The following is a 24674-nucleotide window of genomic DNA, read 5'->3' on the forward strand; positions in this document are numbered from 1 at the left end:
TATTTTGCACTTACTGAAAATATTTCTCTCCAACTGGCTGTTACATTTGAAGACCCACTCAGCACTTTATCTAGAGCTTTTACCTACAGAAAATTTATTTTGCTACATACAGCACCAAACCAAGACCTTCAGACCTTTCATTACTAAGATACAATTAATAACATGATAGAGAAGGCTATGATAGTAGAGATGTATTTGAGGCAGAAAAAAGTTTCTAAGATCCCACAGTAAGTGCTGTACGTTTTCTTTTTCCTTCCTATTGCTAAAAGCTGGTTACTCTCATACTTGCCATTTCTGTCAGTGCTCCATTTGTTTCACCTTGCATGTGTTAGTTTTCCTTAGTTGCACTTGTCTCACACTTCTTCATAGCTTCATAAGTGAAGCAGTGTGACATCAAGGGCACATACCTCATCTATGCACTGCTTGCTTGTGATTCTGAGAGGTGAGCACCTGGGTCATGATTCTCTTGACAGGAGAATCATTTCCCACAAGGGCCACAAATTTTCTTCAAGCGCATGTTTTCAAAGCTATCTAGCTTCCAGTCTTGGACTGTCGCAAATCTTCCACCTAAGTGACTGTATCAACAAGAAGACTGAGTTAAGATTCAGTTTTGCTCTAATCCAATAAAGATGACAGCTGTTCTTCTACTCTGAATGTTACCAAGCGTGTAAGTTTTAGGTAAGACCACATATAGAAACTTGATACCAAACTGAGGCACAAAAAGAGATCTCAACTGTTCTACATTCTGCTTTGTCTGCTATGGTTACCAACAGCCCATAAACACATGAAAAAAAACAACCATACACAATGAGAACAGCAAACCCGAAATAGCAGCATGGGAAACTTAACTTTCTGTTAGTACTTGAAGTGAATTATCAGTAGTGACGATTCAGACCTTCTAAAAACAAAGCAACATAATTTAGGCTATACAGTCTATTAAAAACAGTAGTAATACACTATCGAGATCTACACAATTTTCTCTTAGCAAATGCTCAACATAGAACGTGATGCCCAATGAAAAAAGTTAGGAAAAAAATTGGTTTTGACTGGTGCAAAAATACCGATTTTTTTTTTTTTTTAAGAACTGCAGGGAGAAATCAGATTCACTTTACTTTACAACACAGCAATTTTTCATTGTTGTTCCTGAACACATTATATGAAAGGACTTAATTCCAAAATCCATGTACTTAAGCTAAAATAATGTTAAGACTACTTTCTCAAAACAGATTCCTTTGACAAATTTAACATTTTCAGGTTTTCTGCTTATACCTTTTAAGGGATAAAATAAATCACTCCAAGCAAATAAGCAGGAACAGTTTATTGTGACACTGGCAACTTTACCTTTCTCAAGTAATACGAAGTTCTCTAAACTTTTTTTTTTTACCTGCCAATTTAAATATTTCATCTGTCTACTTTATAAAATTTCTTCAATATCTGCATCTTTTCAACTGATTCAACACAAAAACAGAAGCAAAAGAACAAACTGTTGGAAACATAAGGAGCTGCATCATGGCAAATGTATTCTTTAATAAAAAGTAAGAAAAACCTCCCTACTAACCTTTATTCAGAATGAGGAAAAAGATAAATATCCACAGCTCTTTGTTCCATTTGGCAGGATTTTAAGATCCATCTATGCATGTATAAGCACAGAACACACAGTTTTAGCCACACTGGAACCACCTAAACAGAGATTTTATGTTCCATAGGTTTTACATGCATTCCATCCTTGGTGCGCTGATTATAGTACAGGGATTCTGTTCTTCCTCTACAGCAGTTTCAATTTAAGAATACACCATAAGCCAACTTAGAGAAACATCCACTAGTTGATAATAGAAAGAATCACAGGAAGGTCTCACAACAGTTTACTAAAACATTAAGGTTTTTTTTTTTAAATCACAGTTTTCAAATATAAAAATTGGATTTTCCCTATAACTGAAACATATTTACATGAACTTTTTAAAAAGATGGTCTGTAACTTAGATCTAATCACTGTCATCTGAACCACCTTCAGACCCCTCATCGTTGGATCCTTCTGGTTCAGATTCATTACCAGATCCTCTGCCAGAACCCTCGTTGTCAGATCCTCTCTCAGAATCTCTGTCTGAATCAGCACTGCGAGAAGCTGGGCGAGATTCGTTTTCTGAACCACCAGAACGACTTCTCCCCGACTGTACAGACTCATTGTCAGACTGCTCCGAATCTGATCGCCTCCTTTTTCTAGCCGACCTGTCACTGTCAGAATCTTCCTCAGATGGGTGGACACTGGACCTCCTTGGACTACCTGCCTCGCTACCAGATTTGTTTCTGTTATCAGAATCACTATCAGAAACAATGCGTTTACTGTGCTGATGCTCCCCATCATCTGAATCACTGTTGCTATTCCTAGCATGTCTGTAGGGAAAAGAAAACAAAAATGAGTATTAAAAGATGCTATCCTTAGCTTAAAAATAAAATGAGACACCAGGATTTGAGTAATGCTAGCGCTATCAGAATGAGAAGAATGAGTGGCATTAATTTGCACTGGAAAGTGATGTTGTGAGTACAATGGAAGGCTTCTCGTTATCTTCGCATTATCTCATTATTATTAACACTGCAGTTTCTCTTGAAAGCATGCTTTGAAACTTTAGTACATACAAAGTTAATTAAGGTTCTTACCCATCATCAGCAATTTTGAGTTTATCCTCATCAGAGGAATCATCACTTGATGAAATGATGGCTTTTGATTTGATCTTTCCTTTCATTGAAGGAGGCAGACGTTCTGGTTTGGGCTGTACAGGTGGTGAGAGAAAAAAAAAAAAAGGGTTGCTTGTTCATGTGGCTGGTTAAAGCATAGTGCCCAACTGTAGAAACATATTCAGAAAACCAGACATGCTTTTAAAAAAATTTTCAATTTACTATCACTTAATTCTAGATGGCTTGGGAATTATCCTTTTCATCCTTGAAACAGCAATAGCAACAGGGGAGGATAAAAATAAGCTCAAAGGCAGTTTGCTACAAGAAGTTTTGTTGTAATTTTCAACATTAATAAATATCTCAACTAGGGTAATGCTGAATTCCAAATGCATACTTAGAAATTGATGCAGTTATTCGGGGTTTAACTTACAGCCTTCTTTTTTTCTGCTTTGGGTGGACGTCTCTTTTTAGGTCTTGGACCATTTTCATGCTCTTCATCATCACTTCCCTCATCTGCCTTCTGGGGTCTTAAACAGAAACATTTTATATTATGTAAAACATAACAACACAAAAAAACCTTAACACGTGCAAAAATAGCAGTCTCAAGAAATGTCCAGTTTATCAGGTGTAACTCATACTACTTTTGCAGAGTGGCTGTTTAAGTCTTATAATGTGCATGTGTAAATAAAAATTAATCATGTGACCTCTTGACAACGGCTCATTTTTTAAACCGTTATGAAAGACTGCAGAAGAATATACTTAAAAGCCATACTATTTCTCAGGGAAGTCTAACATTAAAGGATCAGTTACCTCCTCCTCTTCTTCTTCTTTCTCTCACCCTCCTCTTCTTCCCCATCTTGTTCACTACCACTGCCCTTCCTCTTCTTTTTCTTTCTAGACATGGGCAGATCTTCATCACTGTCATCGTTGACAAACTCATCAAATTCCCCTGCTCCTTTTTTGGAACGCTGCAATAAATAAAAGCCCCACAATATAGGCTATTATTCACCTTCTAATTAAAAACCTATCAGAAAACAATTTATAATAGAAACATTATCTGAAGACGTTTTCAAAGATATGAAAATACAGACCTTCTTGTGCCAACCTTCCATAACCTCTAGACTGATATAATTTAGAAAGTGATTCCAAATTTGCAGGTAATAAAATAATCATCCTCTGTTATTTTCACAGCTTGAATAGAATAGAATAGATTTTGGCAATGCCACCGTGCTTGGAACTTTTAAGTATTATCTTCCAATTTTTACATTTGGGTATTAAACCTGTGCAATTTCACTCAGTGGAGCCTAGGAGCTTGAAATTAAAAACCTGTACTACTGCAAGAGACCATGTATTGAAAGGGGAAAATGGAGATTACAAAAAAAAAATTCTGTTCTACCCTGCCTCCACCACCACCACGTTTCTTTTCTTTTGATCCTTCTACTTCACCAGTGAACATCAGAATATTCTTGGTTTTCTCCACATATTGAGCTCTTTGTTCCAGAAGTTTCTTCTGTTCTTCTTTTTCTCTTAGACGCTTCTCTTCCTGAAACAGAGAGAAAATTAACCGTTACTATTGTATTTGCAGCATCACAGTGATTATAATCACAGGCGTATAAATTATTTGCTGACAAGAAACAGGAAAATTGACTTTTGACAGTCTGTGTCATAGCAGAAGGTCCACATGGGGAAAAAAAAAAAAAAAAATTCTACAAACCTATGCTAGAGTAGGCAAAAGTCCAAAAGAACTGTTGCACCAAGTGCTTCCTCATCCAGACTGTCAGTACAGAAATTTGATGGCAGACCTTCTGGGCCACCAATTTGATTTCATTATAAAAATAAAATAAAATAAAAAAATCTATTTCTGAGGCTATGTGGAAGAAAGAATGAGTATCACCTGTTACCTGTAACATTTTCTGCTAGCACTTACTATAACTAAGAAAAATAGCTACTAGATGTTTTATTAGTAATACCAGGTACCACCACAGAGCAACAGGAGCATATATATTGTTGATATGCAGACTTTTTAAAAATAAAGTATACTTTTTAAAAAAATACAGTATACACAATGTAACAGAACAAAACCTGTTCTTTAAGTAGTTTTTGGCGAAGCAGCTCCTTTTCTTGCTCTTGCTTTGCACGCAGCTCCCTCTCTTCTTCATCCTGCTTGCGTGCCCGAGCCACGTGATACTGGGCTTGACTCAGTAAGTCAGAGCATTGCCTGTAACATGCAATGTTTTCAAGTAAAGGAAGGTGGCAGACACATACTACAAGAACAAACAGTTTTATAAAGGGCATGTATCACACTATGTTCATATAACCGACAAAGGAAAAAAAACCTACTTGAAATAGCACAATAGAAGAGTAGAGTAGTACAGATTTTTGAGTAAACTAAGTCACTTTCTAGTAAGCTAATTTATCTTGCAGCATACAATTTCAGAACATATGGCTTCACACTTAAAATTTAGCCAATTCATATACAAAAAACCCCACATGAACATACAAAGACTCATCCCAACTAATTTGGGCAGCTTCAGAAGTATGGTTAATAAGAACTTGTATTTAATCACAACATACTAGCAAACCTAATCAGAAAGGTAGGTACAAATTCTATCTTAAAAAACCCAGTTGTGTAAGAATTAAGGTTGCATGAAGTGTTCAAGTCTCATGAAAAACTAAAGCAAGGCACTTTCAATACCCTCTTAGCTAATGTTACAATGACATTTCTTTTAATGTTAAAATTTTCTCTGTACAAAGTGCTTTAACCATATGTTTAAGACGTACAGTGCATGATGGCCAACGGATGTTACTTGTGTATGGCTACAAAAATCTTAGAAGAATGTGCCATAAATGAAACATGGGGCATACTGAGTGAAAACCTGAGAAATAAGCTTACAAGGAAACTGATTTGAATAGGCTTGTGTACAAGCTCATTACCCTGAACAAAAATTAAAGCAGACTAGACTCTGCAAAACAGAAGTTTTTCATATTTCCATAACTGACCCATGCTATTCACCCATGAACTACCTCAAAAAATCTCCATGAAAGCAAACCTGTTGGATTATGTTTCAAGTCAAAACAGTGAGAGCTAGAGATGTTTAAACAAGTGTCACTGCACTCTCACTGATGGAAAATTTACCATTAAAACAGCTGAAGTTTTGCAGGCTCCAGCTAATGGCAGACACCACATGTTGAGAGTTTTAGACTACACAAAAAAATGTTAGAAAGCAAGGACAGGAAAAGAATGAAACATAACAGGGAGTAACCCTTCACTTGTATTTCTACTGTTCTAAGACATTGTCAGTTGAAATTTTGGAATCCAGTTTTAGTATGAAAAAACAAGACAAAAAATATTCCACTTGGTATCTGAATGAAGGATTTGTTTATGGTTTTGGTTGTTCGGGTTTTTTTACCTGGCTTCAGTAGCAGCAAGTGCCAAGTCAAACCTCATCTTATCACCTACTTTACTCAAGTAACTGAAGTACCTGCAGGAAAAAACAACAAACCAAACTAAGCAAATATGGCATTACTTACATATTTATTATAATTTTGCCTTAAAACAGAGCATTTCCTCCTGAATTACAATCCTATAAAACTCAACAGATGAGGAAACTTCACCAGTTTTCTCTGCGTGCAGCCTCTTTTAATACAACAGCATAAAAGTACATTCAGAGTTCTCCAAATTTAAAACTTTCTAAAACCACTCTAGAGGGGAACAAAAACTCAGAAAATTCTAAAGAGAGTTCTAAGATTTCATTTACTGGCTCCTAGCAAGAAGTACATTACTGACCCCAGTAGATTTATTCCTTATCTGACACAGCTTAAGTGCCTGAAACCAGCATAAGAAAAGGAAGGAAAACTTATTTTTTAAAAATCCTTCCAGAAAAGCCTCTTTAAACCTAGCTGACAGGCCCTTGCAAATACAACAAATCTTCAAGTAAATGGGTAAGCTATGATGATCAGAGTTTCGATAACAGCTTCTCCAATTCATTTAAAGGAAAACAACTTTCTAACTTTCAAGGTTGCCACAGTTTCTTCCCATATTCCATCAGAGACATTTTAAATGAAGTGCGCTAGACTGAACTCAAATTCTTGTGCACATGAAGAAAGTAATTCCTTGCTGAAGTTTCAGATTATGGAAAATATTTTCTAAAGTGTGATAGATACCTGAATTTTTAGTTAATGTAAATTAGAATTTGTGTTCAAGTGTTTAGTTTGCATCACGTAAAGCACCAGAATTGTGAAATGCTTGCTAGTATGAAAGGCTTGCTTTAGTTGACAAAATTACTGAAAGGCAACATCCATCCTCAACACAACAGCAGAGCTAGGAATGCATAAAGCAAGCACCAGCTACACCAGCAATACCTAGGAGCAGAATAAACGGTTGAAAGATTTCTGTTCAAAGATGGTGACAACTGGATGAGATTAATCACAGTTTTCTGCCCAGAATTTTTTTTTTTTTTTAAAAGAGAACTAAAAGATCTCAAACAGACTTAAGAAACTGCTTCTGTTCTTAAGCCATTAGGGTACTTAGGCTTTACTTGCCAACAGTAGGGCAAAATTGGTTTTCAAGGGCTACCAGTCATTAACTACACTTATATAATATAAATAGATTTGCTTTTAAGCCTTTTAAGTTGTTTTGAAAGAAATAATCCAAAAAAGTATTCGTAGAATAATTTTCAACATTTTTTTCAACTGTGCTCTTCCAGGAAGTGGTGCATCTTGGCCATAGTAATATAAAACCCTCTGAGAAATACTATTGGCCACCTGGCCAAACAAAACTGGCTCTGGAGCAAAGTCTGAACATGTAGTTTTGTCAGGCCCAATCTTTGTTTTCCTACTAGAAACTCTAGAATTATATTCAGTGCTTTATAAGATATGATTGGTCTTCTAACCAGATTTGTGAGCTAAACTGCAAATTTACTGTAAGGGAACAACAAAACAGATTATAACGAGTAGAAATAAGTTGTCTTCACCTGTGGGCGAGCTCCAATTCTTTCACAGCGTTAAGCACCTCCTTTAGATTGCTTTTTTCATCTTTCAGGACAGAGGTAGCTAGTCTTTGTAGCACTAAAGCCACATTAAACATAAGGACTGTATCACTTGGTGCTACATGCCTGGCCTGTAAATAATAAGAATGTTTTTAAGGTATGCTACGTGATACGGAGGTATACTGAAGTGACATACAGAAAATAAGCACTATTATTTCAATCTCAGACTACTGAATTTAAAGAGACACAAACATGCATCAACTTACAGTAATTTTATTCTATGATATATGATGTTTTATATTCATACCTTTAACAAAGTTTGTTTGCATTCCTGTAATTTGCCACATTTGAAGAGTGCCCGGGCCAAATATAACAATACTTCAGTATTTTGATGCTTATAGAACTTTCTGAGGCAGTTTTCATACTGAATGGAAAAAAAAAAAAAAAATCAAATTAAGAGGTGACAATGGTTAGTTATTTTGGCTAGCTAACACCAGCAAATGTTTCTATTCCTAAAAAACATTACTGCTGATATGCCTTCTATTTTTTAAAGAAGTGTGTCATGCTACATGGATGCCTCCTTTTCACTGATCAGAAAATTCTTTCTGCTATTCCATAGCAAGTACCTGATTTTTCTGGAAACTGGCAGCAGTCCAGGAGGCTCTGTAGGTCTTAAAATACAATAGAATACTTTGCAAGTACCATCTATTGTAACAAAGTCCAACAAACATGACTCATTTTAGGAGCACTCAATTATTCTCTGCAGTATGGGGGATTGCTGGGGGGGAATCTATTTTCTTTATTCATACAAGATATTTTACAAGTTGAAATATATTTAATGTAGTAATTCCACATATCTGATGCAATTAGTTTAAAAAAAAAAAATCCACACCTTTCAGGTAATGTCAAATTTGTTCTGTCCACCTAGCTGAATAACTTGGCATACCAAGGGATATCTAGCTGTTCTAAAGTGTAAAAGAAGACTTGTTACTGTAAGTTTTGTGGGTCTAGAATTAAAGCTTCAAACAGTTATGAAGCTTAGTCTTTGGAGTAACCAGCGCCTTTTGTTTGACATACTCTTTTCTCAGGGAATCATTCACCCTCTCTAAACCTCCAAAATAGTAAAAAATAGAAAATAATTTTTATTTCCAGCTCAAATACAGAAACTGCCCTGATCTGTAATGCCTGAACTCACTACTCTTGGATCACACTGTGTTGTGAGTGCCCAATTTTCACTCACCTTTAGTCAAAAGATTTTGTATTTAGCTTAAGTCTTTCTCAGATATTTATGCTTTATGGTAGAGAACTCACTAGAATAATTGCTGTGGCTGCAGTAGGCTACGCTATTAAATTCAATTCATCTCCCTTTGAGTCCAATATTGCGTATTTCAGACTGTGGCTTGTACTGGCTGCGTAGCAGAACCCAGGGAACAATAAAGCACCTCAGTAAATAAACACGTTTCTACTAACAGCTTTACTTAAAATATATTAGCAAATTAGTACAATATTTTTCTGACAAATCAAAAGCTGAAAACGATACCCATATTCCCATTGTAATTCACTGCTTTAACAATTGCTAAAATTAGATTTCCATTAGGCTTTTTGTCAATAAAAACAGGTGAGGTGTTAAAAAGACAACAAACCCCATTCAAACACAACAGAATGAATCTGATCATGTTACCAAAGCTTTGTAACAGTAGTTCCCTGGAGGATAGCAACTACTGAGGTCTTGATCAGGTAAGAAAGGCCCAGTATCTCTTCCTTATAACCATCACAAAAAGCTTCAGGATAGCTCTGAACTAAGTATTTTAGATCCTCACTGTGGACTCAGTCTTAATGAAACATGTTTGTTCTGAGCTTCTGTCCAACATCCACTTTGGTTTTAGCTTACTTGTATGCTTTTGATCAACTGAGTCAGTTTAGTTAGAATAGGTTACTTGGACGGTAGTTTGCTTGAGCAGGTTGAACTAGATGACCTCAACAGGTTTCTTCTAACATGAATTACCTTGTAATGTTAGCTGTGGTGAAAGAAATCATGGCACAGTCAGCTTGTCAGACAGCTCTGATTGTTATTTATGAAATCATTTGCAAGAAAAAAAATAGGAAGTGTTGCTAGTAAAAAAATCTCAGCAGCAAATTGCATTTACTTACTTCAGTAACATCTGAATGTAAATCACAGAGCAACTACAATAACTGAAACCTCTCTGACTAAAAATTAATTCCGAGACCAAAATTCTGACCTAATTATGTTTTAACTCTGCTACCAAAAAAACAAGTGTACAAGTTGGTAGGTGCTTTGTTACCCCTTAGCCACATTTGGCAGTTTGTTTTTAAATCTAGACTTGACAGCCAACAGCATGCTAGAAATAGACCTATAACTTGTTAAAATATTATTCAGAAACTTTCACAGTTGCTATGACAGCAGAGAAACATCCAGAAGTCATCTAACCCAACATATTATGTAGTTCAATTTAGAGATGTTACCATCTGCACAGCACTGATGTACTGTTTCTGTTCTACGTAGATATGTGCCAAATTTAGCCACACATCACTGATATCTGCTGTTGCCTCTCTCACTTGGGCAAAAACATCACGAGCTTCACGGAAATATCCTTTATGCGCCAAGACAGCTCCTAAGGGGAAAGTAATATGCACAGTGTAAGCTTCCAGGTTGATGTACTATGCACTCCTACCAAAGAAAACAAAGTATTGCCTGAATAAAGTTCCCCATTAAAAACTAAGTGACAAAGCTGCCATATGAAAGCTATTCTTTCCTATGCTCTACTACATAGCGTTCAGGCCCTGCAAAAACAATTCTATATTAAAGCATGAAACATAAGAATATCATCACCTCTCAAGGAAAATCAGAGTCTAATATTCACCTATGCCATTAGCAGCATACAAATTCTTTGGATCATTTCTGAGTACTTGCTTGTAGATCGCTAATGCACGGTCTTGATGACGCTTCTCCTGCAGAAAGAAGTATCCCAATTGATCACTCATTTCTATAATGGGGTATTAAAAGATCTACCCATAAGTTTTATGGGCTACAAGATGCCAAATAGGCATCAAGAAAAGGCTTTGAGTAACTAAGAGCATACAAAAATTAAATAAATAAAACACACACAGGGCAGACAGACGCCCATTACCTTTTCTCTGTCTCTTGTGGGTTGATGTAGAGTCTGCAGCCAGACGTTGCCAAGAGCCAGCATGGAATAAGTATCATTTTGTGTGGAGGGCTGTTTCAATATTCTTTCAAATTTCTTCTGTCCGGGACCCCACTCTTGTTTAGCCAAATGAAGATTACCAATCAGAGACCAAGCATCTGGATGGTCCTAAATAAAAATTCACTGTAAGTTGCAAAAGCATCATTTTCCCTTGGAAGGTTACTTTTTCAAGTATAAAATGCTGGTTTTCTTAAATAGAATTCCATATTAAAAAAAAAACAACAAACAACACACACACAGAGCAGATTACAGTAGCTCTCTCTTCTTCACCTAGTTTATCTGAACAAAGAAAATAAAAATGCAACAAAAAGAAAATAAAATTTTAAATTAAGGTAGTATTTCAAGTGTTTTAACTTGGGTTACAAACCTGATTTATCTGAAGTGCTTCTTTAAACCAATCAGAAGCCTCATAAAAGTTTCCTTTATCCCTAGCCATAGCTCCCAAGCGCAAGTAGCCTAAGAATAAAAATAGAAAATACAATAAAATTTAAAAAAAAAAAATCAGGAAACAGGTTAAAGTCATCTCAAACAAAAAAAATATTGGCCATGCATGAATTTCAAAAGCAATCTTTTTCTTGATCTGCTAAGGACAGCAAACATTAAGATACCTTTCACATTCTATTCACAGTGAGACACACCACGTGAAGAGGAACGTCTGTCCACAATGGTGATAGAGAATTGCAGATTTCTAACAGTTAAAGTAATGTAAATGTTTTTAATTGGTTTCATAAGTTAAAGACAATTGAGAAACCTCAAAGAAAGAAGGATACATCAGTTACATAGTTCTCCCTCCACTTTAAACAGCTCTCCCGTCTCTGCAAGCTTTGGGAAAAGTATCAGTTAGCAGGTGACAATGGAAAACAAGCAGGGAAAAGGCTATAGATTAGGCTGGGGCATGCTGTGTGCTGCAGTTTGCTGAGCAAGGGCTACCACGTCGCCTTTGCAGCAAATATCACAGGTCAGCTACGTAGGGGCAAGAGGAAGAGCAGAGCGAGGAGAAAAACCAGGATGTGCCATAGAAGCTGTGCTAACACCCTCAACAGCCCTTCTTCCCTGGAGGAAGGCCAAGACCCAAGATAAAGTGATTCTCCCAAAGGGTGTCTATTTCCACCCACACAGAGTTGCAGAGCCCAGGCATATCAAGTCGATGGCCTTGATTGCACCCAAGTGCTGAGGTGCTTAGGCTTTGGTGGGAGTGGAGAGCAAGGGAGCAAAGGCATGCAAGTCTACATAAGCTAATTTTGCTAGATTTTTTTAGTACGGTATGATTTACCAATAATTAGAAGGCTTAAAGCTGGAGATTGGACTATAAGGATGATGCAGGCCTTAAAAAAAAAAAAAAAGTAGGGAAAATAGCAGGTAGGTAAGCAGGCCCCAAAACTACTATGAAAAGAAGTGAAGAGAGATATAAGGAGACCAGAAAACACTGTAAACGGGAAGATTTTTGGTATTATAAGGAGGACTGTGGAACTAAAATACCAAATGTTTCTTACAATCAACGTAATTAGGATGTTCTCTTAAAATGTTTTTATAGAGCTTTTCCGCTTCATGAAATTCACACATCGCCTCATATAGTCTGGCAAGGTTATAGGACGTTGTTACAGAGATAGCATTGTAATAATGCTCATCATGTTCAGCTTCTGCTTTTGCACGATCCAGTGATGCCAAAAAATATTTCTAAAGTATAAAAAGAAAAAAGGAATAAAGCACTCCAGAATATTCTTAAAGGAAAACTTCTGGGTGATCAAGAAACTCAATTCAAACTTTGAGTAATTACATACCTTCGCTTCTCCTAGGTTTCCCAGCCTGAAGTGCAGGGCACCCACGTTATTCAAAATCTCTGGTGGGACATCAGCCTGTACTTTCTCTTGCAGAATGCGTGTGGCTGTACCATAGGCTGACAGTGCACCCTTTACAAAGAAAGGGAAAGTGGATAAAAGAAGTAAGAGAATGAGCTCTTATGCTCTTATGAAAAGTACACACATAATTCACCAAGTGTATATTAATAATACCTGTATATCAGTCTGTTCTAGAATTTGGGCTAGCTCAATCCATGCCTCTACATCATCAGGATATTGTTCTGTGACTTTCTTCAGATGCCCCTGAAAAAGAGCAGAAAATAATTATGCCTCTTTGTGGACACACACTGTTTAAAAAACATATAAATAAAATCAAAGAGTGAAGGTATTAACCTTAACACTAGAAAGCTACACTGTACTACAAACAAAAACATCCTAAATACCTGCACAATTTGGTCACCATAAAATGGCATTAGTTTCCTTCCTTCATAATTGTATTTTTCTGTAGAATGTAACACCTGCTTAAAGTCCTAGAGAAGCAAAAACTATTACACCAACATGAGAAGCTAGAAAAGTGATGTCTAACAGTTTTTGCATTTACTTACCCAACATGAGGTTTAAAATCCCTTTCATTTAAGGGTTCCTTCCAGATAGGCTAAGACAAGTGTCTTCTGGAAATCACTAGCTAACTTATCATCTTCAGAGACTTTTAACGTATATGGGAAGAATTCTGTCGTTTTCATAGTACCAAATACAAATGTGAGGCCAGGGGTCCTCTAAATTCCTGAACTTGCTTTAGTCAGAACCCAGCAGGAGTCTCAGTTCTGTCCAGAAGCTATGTGTATTGGGTTTGTGTGGCAAAGTTTTGGTAGCAGGAGGGTTACAGCAATGGCTTCTGGGAGAAGCTGCTAGAAGCCTTCACTATGTCCGACAGAGTCAATGCCAGCTGGCTCCAAGATGGACCTGCCACTGGCCAAGGCTGAGCGAATCAGTGACAGTGGCAGCACCTCTGTGATAACATATTTAAGAAGGTAAAAAAAAAAAAGTTGCAGTGGCACAGAAATGGAGAGAGGAGTGAGAACATGTACAAGAAACAATCCTGCAGACACCAAGTTCAGTGAAGAAGGAGGGGGAGGAGGTGCTCCAGGTGCTGGAGCAGAGATTCCCCTGCAGCCCGTGGGGAAGACCATGGGGAGGCAGGCTGTCCCCTTGCAGCCCATGGAGGTCCACGGTGGAGCAAATATCCACCCGCAGCCCATGGAGGACCCCATGCCAGAGCAGGGGGATGCCCGAAGGAGGCTGTGACCCCGTGGGAAGCCCGCACTGGAGCAGGCTCCTGGCAGGACCTGTGGATCCGTGGAGAGAGGAGCCCACAGAGCAGGTTTTTCTGGCAGGACTTTTGACCCCATGGGGCACCCATGCTAGAGCACTGTGCTCCTGGCAGGACTTGTGACCCCACGGGGGACCAACGCTGGAGCATTTCATCAAGAACTGCAGCCTGTGGGAAGGACCCACACTGTAGAAGCTTGTGGAGGACTGTCTCCCATGGGAGGGATCCCACGTTCGAGCAGGGGAAGAGTGTGAGGAGTCCTGCCCCTGAAGAGGATGAAGCTGCAGAGACGACATGTGATGAACTGATTGTAACCCCCATTCCCCATCCCCCTACACCACACTGTAGGGGAGGAGGTAGAGAATTTGGGAGTGAAGTTGAGCCTGAGAAGAAGGGAGGGGTGGGGGGAAGGTGTTTTAAGATTTGGTTTTATTTCTCATTACCCTACTCTGGTTTATTGGCAATAAATTAAGTTAATTTTCCTTAAGTCGGGTCTATTTTGCCTGTGACAGTAATTGATTGAGCGATCTCTCCCTGTCCTTATCTCAATCCATGAACCTTTTGTTGTATTTTCTCTCCCCTGTCCAGCTGAGGAGGGGGAGTGACAGAGCAGCTTTGGCGGGCACCTGGCATCCAGCTAGCGTCAACCCATCACACTATGACTCTCCACAGTTAGGAGGATCCCTCACAACAGCCAATATTAAATATTCTATACCTACAGCCAAGTAACCCTGAGTTTTATGCAACTTAAGGTACAGTCTGATTTCAAGTCTGATTTTCAAGTTCTACTCTTGTATGTAAAAGTATGATGCTGGCAGAAGCAAAACTCACCTTTGCAATATCCCGTTTCTCTTGGTCTTCTGAAGCCGCATAAAGAGATCCAAGGATTTTCATAGTCTCATAATTATTAGGATAGGCTTTCAAAACTTTTTCAAAGCACTGTGATGCATTCTCTTTGTCCCCTCGATAAATGTACATTTGACCCAATCCAAAAAATGGAAGTACAAAAGAAGATGAGGCAAACTGAGTGGCCTGGTAATAATACTGGAAAGCTTGATCATAATCTTCCTAATTAAAAAGAAGTAAATAAAGAACAGGTAGTGTTTACATATATAAGCTTTGTATGAACATTCATAACACAGATTTTTTAAGTGTAATCTCAAAGAGGGCTTTAAAAAACTGCCTCACCTGTACATGAAAAGACCTAGCCAGCTGATAACAACTCTCTGCCTGCATTGCTTCAACTTCTGTATTATGGAAAGCATGAAGAGCCAAGTGTTGTACTTTACCATAGTCCTGAAAAAACAAGAAGTTAAAGGAAATTTGAAAGCCTGCACATTATTTATGGTCAAGTGATTTATTATTTAAACAAGGACAGCTGGAAAATAGAGGAAAGCTTTAGCCACAGCACCAACTAAATTAATAACAACAGATATAGTTTTAGTGGTTACTGTTCTTTTCTCTAGTGGGGGGGGTGGGTGGTGGTGGTGCAGAAAAACCAACAGCAAAACAACCACCTTCAGGACACAAAGGTGACATTGACTTAAGAAATCAGGGTATCTTTTCTTGGCTTTCTTGAGAAAGGTTTATACAAAATTTAAGTCAAAAACTTTACACTTGTCCATCTAGATTAACAGTTCCATATTAGGCACCACTTAGCCTGATGAAATGAGATCGAATCTAACACTGGAATCCTTGCTGTTCAGAGGTTATCAAGTATTTAACTGTAAAGTTCCACAGACCTCTTACCTTCTTGAAGAAGAAGTGATTAGCCAAGTGATTCAACACCATTGGATTACTGGGATCAATTGTGTAAGCCCTAGAGAGGAGCTGAACACCATTCTTGATGGAATCAGCCTAAATGAAACATTGACAGGTATCAGCAGCATCTCAATAGCTGTATCTTATTAACATCTTCAAAACTATTCTTCAGTCTAGGGTGCTGCAGGAACTCTGACAAAACCTTGCTGGGCTCACAGAAAAGAGTAAATTCAGCTACTAGCTTATCTCTCTGCAGCATACAGATGGAAAATGGGAAATGAAGCCACCAAACAGGGATGGAAAAAAGCAGAGCAGGACTTTCTAGGAAAAAAAGAAAACAACTTAGTCTTGGTGTCCTTTGACATTTCACACTCACACCCCGATAGCCTCCCTTCTACTGTTCAATATCCCCAGTTCCTGTTTGGTTTAGGTTTCAACACTTTACACAATTCATTCAACAGCAAAATGAAAATATTCTCCTGTTCAAATTCTAAACAGGAACTTCTGATATTGAATCAAGAGCTACCAGAACTTTAGTTCTAATTAAAGAAATGGTAAAAGTTTGTTGTGTTTACATAGGGCTATCATTATATCAACTTACTCTTTTCTTTACAGTTTAAAGAAAGTTTTCCATGGGTACAGATTTGACTTACCTACAAGTTCAAATCCATAACTGATAAAATAATTGCTATTTATTTGGGACATCCATGAGATCTCTATCACAAGCACATCAACTTAAATCTGTATTTACTTCTGAACAGAAACACCAAAATGGTATCTAGTAATCATGTAACGTCTGTGCTTTACTTTGCAATAATTAGCAGCAGAAAGCTATCTTATTGAACAGATTAGGTTTTATAAGTTGAGACATAAGATGAAGTCTAATAGGCAGCTAAAAAACATTAATTTCAGTTTGAAGAGGCATTATCTTTCCAAACCTAGCACAACAATATACCTTGATTAGGAGATATTGAATCCTTCTTGGTTTAATCTTCAAAGGCAAAGAGGTTTTTTTTATAAGCACACTATGTATATGTCTGGGTTCTCCAATAATTTGAGTCTCATATCCAATTTCAGCCATAGCCAATAGATGGCTAGAGGTCTCAGAGCTCCTAAGCACTTTCATTAAAGAAAACTAGAGATAAGACAGACCTCAATAAGAACACAGTGTACTCTCAACCCTGATTTGACATCATTACATCTTCTAGGAGAGAGAAACATTAGAAATATCTAAGCACAGAAAAGATGTCAATTAGTATTTTGCAGCTCTGAGAGAATCTTTTCCCCAGAGAAAGTGCTCTCCCTCCCCCATGTCAACTCTTTGGTGTTATACTAACTTTGCAGTGCAAGTTGTGAAAACAGTTTGAAGTAAAGCACAGATGATACATTTCTTACAAAGAACAAAAAACATATTTGAATGCGTCAGCTTTTTATCACAGCTTTTTGAAGCTTAAGATGAGTGGACTCATCCCTTGACTTTAGTCAAAATACCTTCAGAAAAAAAAGAAAGATACGAGGTTTCATTAGTTTCTCACCCATGGAACTATTTAATAAAATTTGACTTTAGAACATTTTTGGTTGTCTCTGTAGTTTTAGGAAAGAAAACTCTCATGCTCACATTTTTCAGTATTCTTCATGGAAGTCCTAACAGTTATTCTTTTTCCCATGATGTAGTAAACTAAGTAATTTTCAGACATTGTGTGCTAACAAAAGACCTTTCTAGGGAGCTACGTGTTCTACAGATAGCGTAACACTAAATTTCAGCAACATAGAATTATGTAACTATTTTTTTTTTTTTAAACACTTAAAGGTCCCATCCTCCACTGATAACTTCCTTTGCATGGATTAACCATCTCAGATCTTATGATCTCAAATAAGCTATATGAGCATACATATTTTCCAAGTGATACAACACCTAGTGAGGTAGGATCACCACTTTATCGTAGTTTCATCAGCCTAGTTAAAATTTGTTCTTGCCTATTCTTTGGTTTACCACTTGGCATGCATGCTAAGGTAGCCTGGATACAACTTTTACACTTGTTTGAAAGCTTATGCTCCTTAAAGTCCAGGACTAAGCTCCTGGGACTATATCTTTTACCTTGACCTTCCTGTTAGCATGATGCTCTTTCAAAAAAAAATTCCTGATGCTCTGGAATAGAGCTGCCATTGCAAGTGAGGTCTCCCAAGTATTCGAGGGCTTTCAGAGCATCCTGAGTACAAAATGATTTAGTTAACCTTCACAGAGTCACAAATGACTAAGTAAGGCTGGCTATTATACATATTATAACTACTGTTCATTAAAGTAAGATTTTGAAATCAGCACTATGGGGTTTTTTTAAGTGATGGGGCATGTATTCACACATCTCACCATGGATTTGTATTATTTTAATAGCTAGCACTGGTTTTCTGTACTTAACACCTCTATAAGCAACAGTGTTGATTTTTAGCAACAGAAGGAAGTTACTCAGAATGTGTTGCTCCCATCACAAGTACATATCTATAACATCATTCAATAGTGACACAGACTTAAAACAATTTAACCACAAAAGTTATTACTCCTTTTAAAAACTGGGCTACCTTTCAAAGGATAAAAAGTCTGCTTTTTCAGATAAGAAGAAAGTAAACTGAGTATGGATTCTTGTTAAGTCAGACTCACCTCTTTATTATTGAGTTCCAGAACAGCCAGTCCAACCAAAGCCCCTACGCATTTTGAATTTAACTCCAGAGCCCTGCTGAATGCTAAGCGAGCTTTTTCCAACTTGTTCAGTTTCACGAAGCAGTGGCCCATACCCAATCGAACCTCAGCTAGAGAACAAGATGACACCATTCAGAATCACAAAATTTCAACTTTATGACTTTGTTACATTCTGGACATCAACTAAAGTGAAAGCAGAATTTTTAATACTTCTTTAAAACCTGTGAAGCAATCTAACGATTTGCTGTTTTTAAAGGCAGCCTCCCACACTTGGCAGGAAAACTAACTTTAACAGATTAGTAAGACTTCATTTCTTCATACACCCCAGAACATTGGTTTATATCTCCAAAAGACACCAATACTAAACAAATAAAAAATTGCTTTTATGGAAATGTATTTAAAAAATGATAGAGAAAGGCAGTAAAAAAATTGCCAGATGAAAGGGCTGGAAATTTCTTAGGCAGGGTAAGTTCACCTGAGACTAGCAGGCCTTCAGAAAACATAGATGAATAAACAAGTTAGCTAGACATTTCTCCTCAAATGATCAACTGATTCACTGCCAACAAAATGCTGCTTATCATCCTCTAACTTCCATGATCATGTACAGATGAACTAATAGAGAGAATTCACATCATATTGCCCTTTCAGACTGCCTGTGAACTAAGAATACAGAGACATTTATATACAGCAATTTCAAATCTGTGTCTGCGTGAAAAAGGGGAGTGAATGAAAGATGTTTGTTTAAAAGTAAGGCTTGCATTTCTAAATCCACTTTTGCAGCAATGAGTCTTATGCTAAACCAGACTACAGAATACACATCAACTTTGTAATAAATTATTTTTCAGATAGGTTATGGCAATGTATACTACATCTCTCAAGAGACTTTAGAGTATTTATGATCCTAATGCAAATACCCTGAACTAATACCTCTAAATTACATGCACGTTTACAGCTGGTACCAATAGCTTTAGCAGATTTTTGCATTAATTAAAATCATACAACACCAGGAAAACTCACATCATGCACTATGGGTAGAATCTTACTTTTCATGTCTTGTTTCATTATTCATGTTAGCACATCATTTTCTTAACCCTTATTCCAAGAGCTCACAGATATGTCCTGCAACAGTCTTGAACAGTTCCACCCCTCCCCATACAATTTTAACTTCTCTTACATGCAACTTTTCATTTTCTAATAGCTCTTTAAAAGGTAATAATCAGAAAAAAATGAAAAGTATTTTCTTAAACACAATTTTCCTCAGTTAAGGAACACTTCAAGTCATCAAACAGCTGAACTCCTCTATAATGAGGGCTGTGGTTTTTTGACAGATATAGATCACAAAAAGGCCCGTAGGTATTTGAATTAGGAAGACTTGAATTAGTTTGCAAGCACAGCAAATACTTCCACTAGCAAATACTTTCTGTCTTACCTGGGCAACCTGGATTGGTACGCAATGCTTTCTTGTAGTAGGCAAGGGCTCCTCTATAATCTTTCTTGTTGAAAGAAATGCATGCTTTACCTGTTAGAACATACCAGTTACAAGTAAATCAGAAACATAAACAAAGCAGTTACAAATCAGCTCATAAGTATTATTTGGTAAACTTGTGCTGTGCCGATTTTCAAAAGTTACAGTTAAAAACTAACTGAAAATTCAGACAACTACAACTTTTATTATCTTTGATGATGTCAAGTGAAAAAAGTCAAACATGGGAACACATTAAATTTACATTTTCGTGGTTTTCTGCAGAAACTTAATTTTTTCCTGGTCCAGAGGAGAGACACTTACTAAGACTAGATTAATTAGCGAACAAGTTAAAATACTTGTTCAGTATCAGTTGTAATAGTTACAGCCCGCTGACCCCTCACTACTGGTATCTTCACCTTTGACAAAGTATACAGCTTCATTGGCATCATCAGGGATACATAAGTAGTTGGACTGGATGTATGCCCACAGGTCTCAGAAGATGCTAGCTAGCATTATACTTTTTCCTAGCTCTTCCACCTACATATACTTCCCAAGTTTAAAGTAGTATCTGTCACGTGTTTCTGGTCAAAAGTGCACACTTCTTTATCACATTCTTTCTCTCTACTCACATATGCAACCTCTTCTTAAGCACATAATTCATTCCAAAACTCAACTGGAGAGACCAGGTTTTTACACAAATACCCATAAACTCATACCAAGAAGGGCAGGAATATTATTTGGAGACTGGTTGAGCACAAAGTGGAATTGTGCATCAGCTTGGTCCATCTTATCACCTTCAAGCAGACAAAAGCAGGCTCTTCCCAACAAGTGATTCTAGATAAGGAAAAAAAAACAAACAAACAAACAACCCCCCCCCCCAATAGATTTATCTTTGTAAAATATGAAGATTAGACTACACAAAGATTAACAGCTATGCTATAATGCTTTCTACGATTAATTTATTTCTCTTAGATCAGGAAGAAAAATAAAACAAAAAGGGTCTTTATCATCCACTTCTAAAGTTCACATATTATCAAGCAAGAGAGTAACAACCAATCCTTCCTTCCCAAGCCTCAAAAATTGACTGACGTACTTCTATCAGACGTCCCAAGCTAGAGATAATTATTCCTGGTGGCACTGCACACATTTCAGATACTTACAAGTTTTGCTTACATGTACTACACTAACAGACTTCAAAGCCTGAGCGGTTTCTATCTTCCCTTTTGTGAATCAATACTTGTTTTCTTTACAATGTCTGAATAATTTACAAATATGGATTTTTAAACAGATTTTGGTTTTACCTGATCATACATGATAATTTTGTCAGCCATAGTATACAACAAAGTAGCTTGCGTAATGAGCTCCTTCTTGTTATCTTTGTTCTTCTCCTTTCGAGCCTGCTGTACATAGTATGCTGCCAGAGTATCCAGACATGTCATCTGATCTTTTTCATGGTCTCTATAGTCCAAGTTACCATCTATGCGTGCAGCTTCCAACAGCTTCACAAAATCTTCTGTTTTTCCTTGTTTGTAGTATTCCAGCTATAAAATATACAGTTTTAACTACCCCAGCAAGTACATAACATATCAAGTTGATGCTTTAGGTGTCACACACATTCTTTTTCCAGGATGTAGGGATAAATCAGAAAAAGCCATTCCGATAGCACCAAATATTTTTCTGTTATCATCCCAACTTAGTATTTCTACATTAAGACACAAGCCTTACAACTATTTATAAGTGAAGAATCAACTGTTTTTCCTCTGAACTTCTTTGACTTTTTGCACATTTCACCATGCTTTCCAAAGTACAGATACTGCCCCCTCCTTTTATATGAAGTGCATAATCAAAGGCACAAACAAGGAAAACTATGAATTGAGGAGAAAAAAAAAAAAACCAACCCCAAAACAATTTAGAAAGCAGGCCTCAAGCAGCACGGTTTCATGAAAATAGATTAAATTAAAATCTTAATATGCATATGTCCAATCAGAAATATCTGGCCTAGAATCAGTGACTGAACAACCCCATTAAGTTCCTGTTCAGAATGCAGTTATCCCTGGTCATAAAAGTAAGGAAGTGGAAATCATTATTTGATTATCTGAATGTAATATTCAAATACACAATTGGTATATCTACTAACCGCTAAGGCAATCCATATGTGCAGTTGAGTGTGTTCCTGTTTCAGTATACTTATAACTTCATCACCCTCAGGTAACTGATCGAAGTCAAGCTCAATAACCTAGAACCAAACGATACAGATTTTCTTTTCACAAAGCATTAACAATGTTATCCCTGAGCTCAAAGGAAGCTGGACATTTCAGAGCACAAAATGTAAATAATTGTGTTAAAGCAAGGTTACAGACAAAGAAAGAAGTGATAATGTACTGTATTCTGTACAAGACAAAAGTGATGGTCTCTCACAAATATCAGAGGAAAGACAGCCCAATGTTTTGGATATTAGTCGGGGAAAATAAGCAGAGATGCTAACTCAACTTCTTTCACTATAGACTTCAGGCTTAGAATTTTTACAGTTCAGCTAATAACCAACTTGACTGCACACTGTAGAATTTCTAAAACTTCTCCTACAGGTAATACAAAGATCTAGGACACACTAAAAATTTTCCAAGTAACCAGGTGTCAGAGAATCAATACCTAAGACTTATCTCAGAGCCCTGAAATTATGTAAAGTCATCTTTATGCCCAAGAAAATTAAGAGATTATTGAAGTAGCAAACATCATAAAGAACAGACTAAATTTCTGATTATTAACAACCATGGTCATCATGAGCAAAAGACATCAACAACTTTTCAACATACAAGTATTATTTTGCAATTACTATTTTCCCATGTTGATCTACTCTTCTGATGTGGAAAATGAGTAAAAAGGAACAGATAGTCCCAAGGTGGGATGTTTGGGAACACAATTTAACTACCTGTTAGTTCACTTGCTACTCAGTCATGCTGCCTTTAATATTAGTCATCTACATTACAATTTAATTTTACAGCAAGGAAGAGGTGCAGTTGATGTACCCAGGCTTGTACCCTGATTACCAATGCAGGGACTCTTTCTCTGAAGGCTGGATTCGATCAGTCCAGTTTATAAGGGCTTATAGTTTTGACTATGCAAAACTTGAGAGTACCAGCAAAAATATTTCCGCTACTATTGTTAATTTTAGTTTGAGTTTGTCTTGCACAGTACATTCTGTTTGATGGATAATGTTTTTGAATTTGAGCAACCCTCATCTACAAACTAAAATAGCAGTTAATGAGAAATAGATACTACCAACACAGCAAATAAATACAGAAGTAAAAAAGAGCAGTAAAAAGAAAAAAAAAGTACTTTATAGCACTTTTTAGTGATTAATTCAGAACTTTGGGATTCAAGCAGTCCTAGCCAGAACTTGAACAGCAGCACCAAGATCTACTATTCATGCTGACACCTCAGACAGAAACTTCTGTCACAGTAAAAAAAGCCCTCCAACATGTAACCTACAGAGAGCTAAGTACATTCGTGAGACTTCAAAACTCAATGGTAGTCATATGGAAATTTGCTAGAGTATGGATTTATGTTCACAAAAAACATTTTTCAACCTACAAGCAGTATGTTTCAATGCCTTATTTAGCTACGGTATTAATTTAATATCTGCTGTAGAATGATTTAACTTCAAACTTTACAATACCCTGTAAGTTCGCAAATACTTCTCTTAAATCTTTTTAACCTTGCCTTCTGACAGTCTACCCTAAATAAAGAAAAGTTAAATAAATTTCTAAACCCACACTGAAACACCCTCACAGAGCGGACCCCACAGCCCAACCTGTGTCTGTATGCTGACTTAGGAACACGCATGCCGTTTACAAATCAGTGGTCAGAAAAAGCAGCGCCTAAGGAACTAAGGAGAGAGTTTAGCCGGACAAAGCCACCGTCCACAAGCACGCACTAAAGATCAGATCCTGTTCCCAGCAGGGTCTCCGCTCCTGAGGCTTGCATGTGCTTGAAGCATACACAGTGGGAGAAGAGGCTGCCCCTTCTTCGCAGACGTGCGGTCCGGCAGGACCCCGGACAGACTGCCTGACTGCTCCCAGCGGCTCTCCTGCACCAGCAAGCCACTAGGCAAGGGCAGGGAGGTTACGGCTAGCAGAGGGCTGACACCGTTCACCGAAGGGCACCGGCGAAGGCAGCTCTGGGTTTCTTTCCGCAAAGCCATACACCTGTGACCCCAGCAACTCACTCCGCGCAGGGAAGGGAGCGACACTGCCCCTGGAGCCCGGGACAAAATTACCAGAGGAAGCGACAAACGCCCGCGCCCCGGCACGCATCGAACAGCGCACCCCTTCCTTCCCCCGCCCCGGGACCAGGCCGCGCCGCCGCCGCCGCCTGCCAGCCCCCGACTCGCCTCATCGGTGTCCCGGAGAGGGATCTCAATAGACCCCCGCGACATGATGGCGATGCCGACGACGACGCCGTCCGCCGAGCCGCGAGCACGCAACGGCCGCCCCGCTCGCACTTCCCCTCACTAACACCGACTGACCCGGACGTGCTCGGGCCGGGGGCGGGGAGGCGGCCCGGCTCCGCCCCCGAGGCGTAACGAGCCAATCCTAGCGACCCACGAGCTTGGGGAGGCGCCCCGCCCCCGTGCGCGGGGAGGCGGGAGGGCTTCGAGGCCGGGCGCGCGCGGTCCTGTTGCTGCGGCAACGGCGGCCTCGCGGGCGCCCCTCAGCGAGCGGCGAGGCACCGGCGGG

The 24674-nt window shown here is 38.1% G+C and overlaps 1 protein-coding gene across 2 annotated transcripts; it reads right to left on the reverse strand.

Moving 5' to 3' along the window:
* On the reverse strand, positions 1-24447 carry CTR9 (CTR9, Paf1/RNA polymerase II complex component). Of its 2 annotated transcripts, XR_774135.1 has the most exons (26): positions 24329-24447; positions 22076-22174; positions 21240-21479; positions 20655-20772; positions 19903-19992; positions 18435-18583; positions 15767-15874; positions 15206-15313; positions 14849-15085; positions 12901-12990; positions 12670-12798; positions 12382-12565; positions 11256-11344; positions 10811-10996; positions 10544-10631; positions 10146-10294; positions 7969-8085; positions 7647-7792; positions 6084-6155; positions 4756-4891; positions 4070-4216; positions 3484-3641; positions 3104-3200; positions 2656-2768; positions 1559-2391; positions 1-575 (listed from the first exon to the last, which is right to left on the reverse strand). XR_774135.1 is itself a non-coding variant. In XM_010563789.1 (25 exons), exons 1-25 carry the CDS (start codon positions 24371-24373, stop codon positions 1983-1985), a joined length of 3504 nt encoding a protein of 1167 aa, XP_010562091.1. In that variant the 5' UTR covers positions 24374-24447; the 3' UTR covers positions 1339-1982. The 2 variants fall into 2 exon arrangements, 1 of the variants encoding a protein (XP_010562091.1); XM_010563789.1 differs by lacking the exon at positions 1-575 and having other exon boundaries at positions 1339-2391.
* Positions 24448-24674: the final 227 nt, after the last annotated feature.

The sequence above is a fragment of the Haliaeetus leucocephalus genome, unplaced genomic scaffold, assembly GCF_000737465.1.
Source record: "Haliaeetus leucocephalus isolate CR32 unplaced genomic scaffold, Haliaeetus_leucocephalus-4.0 Scaffold173, whole genome shotgun sequence".
Taxonomy (NCBI): Eukaryota; Metazoa; Chordata; class Aves; order Accipitriformes; family Accipitridae; genus Haliaeetus; species Haliaeetus leucocephalus.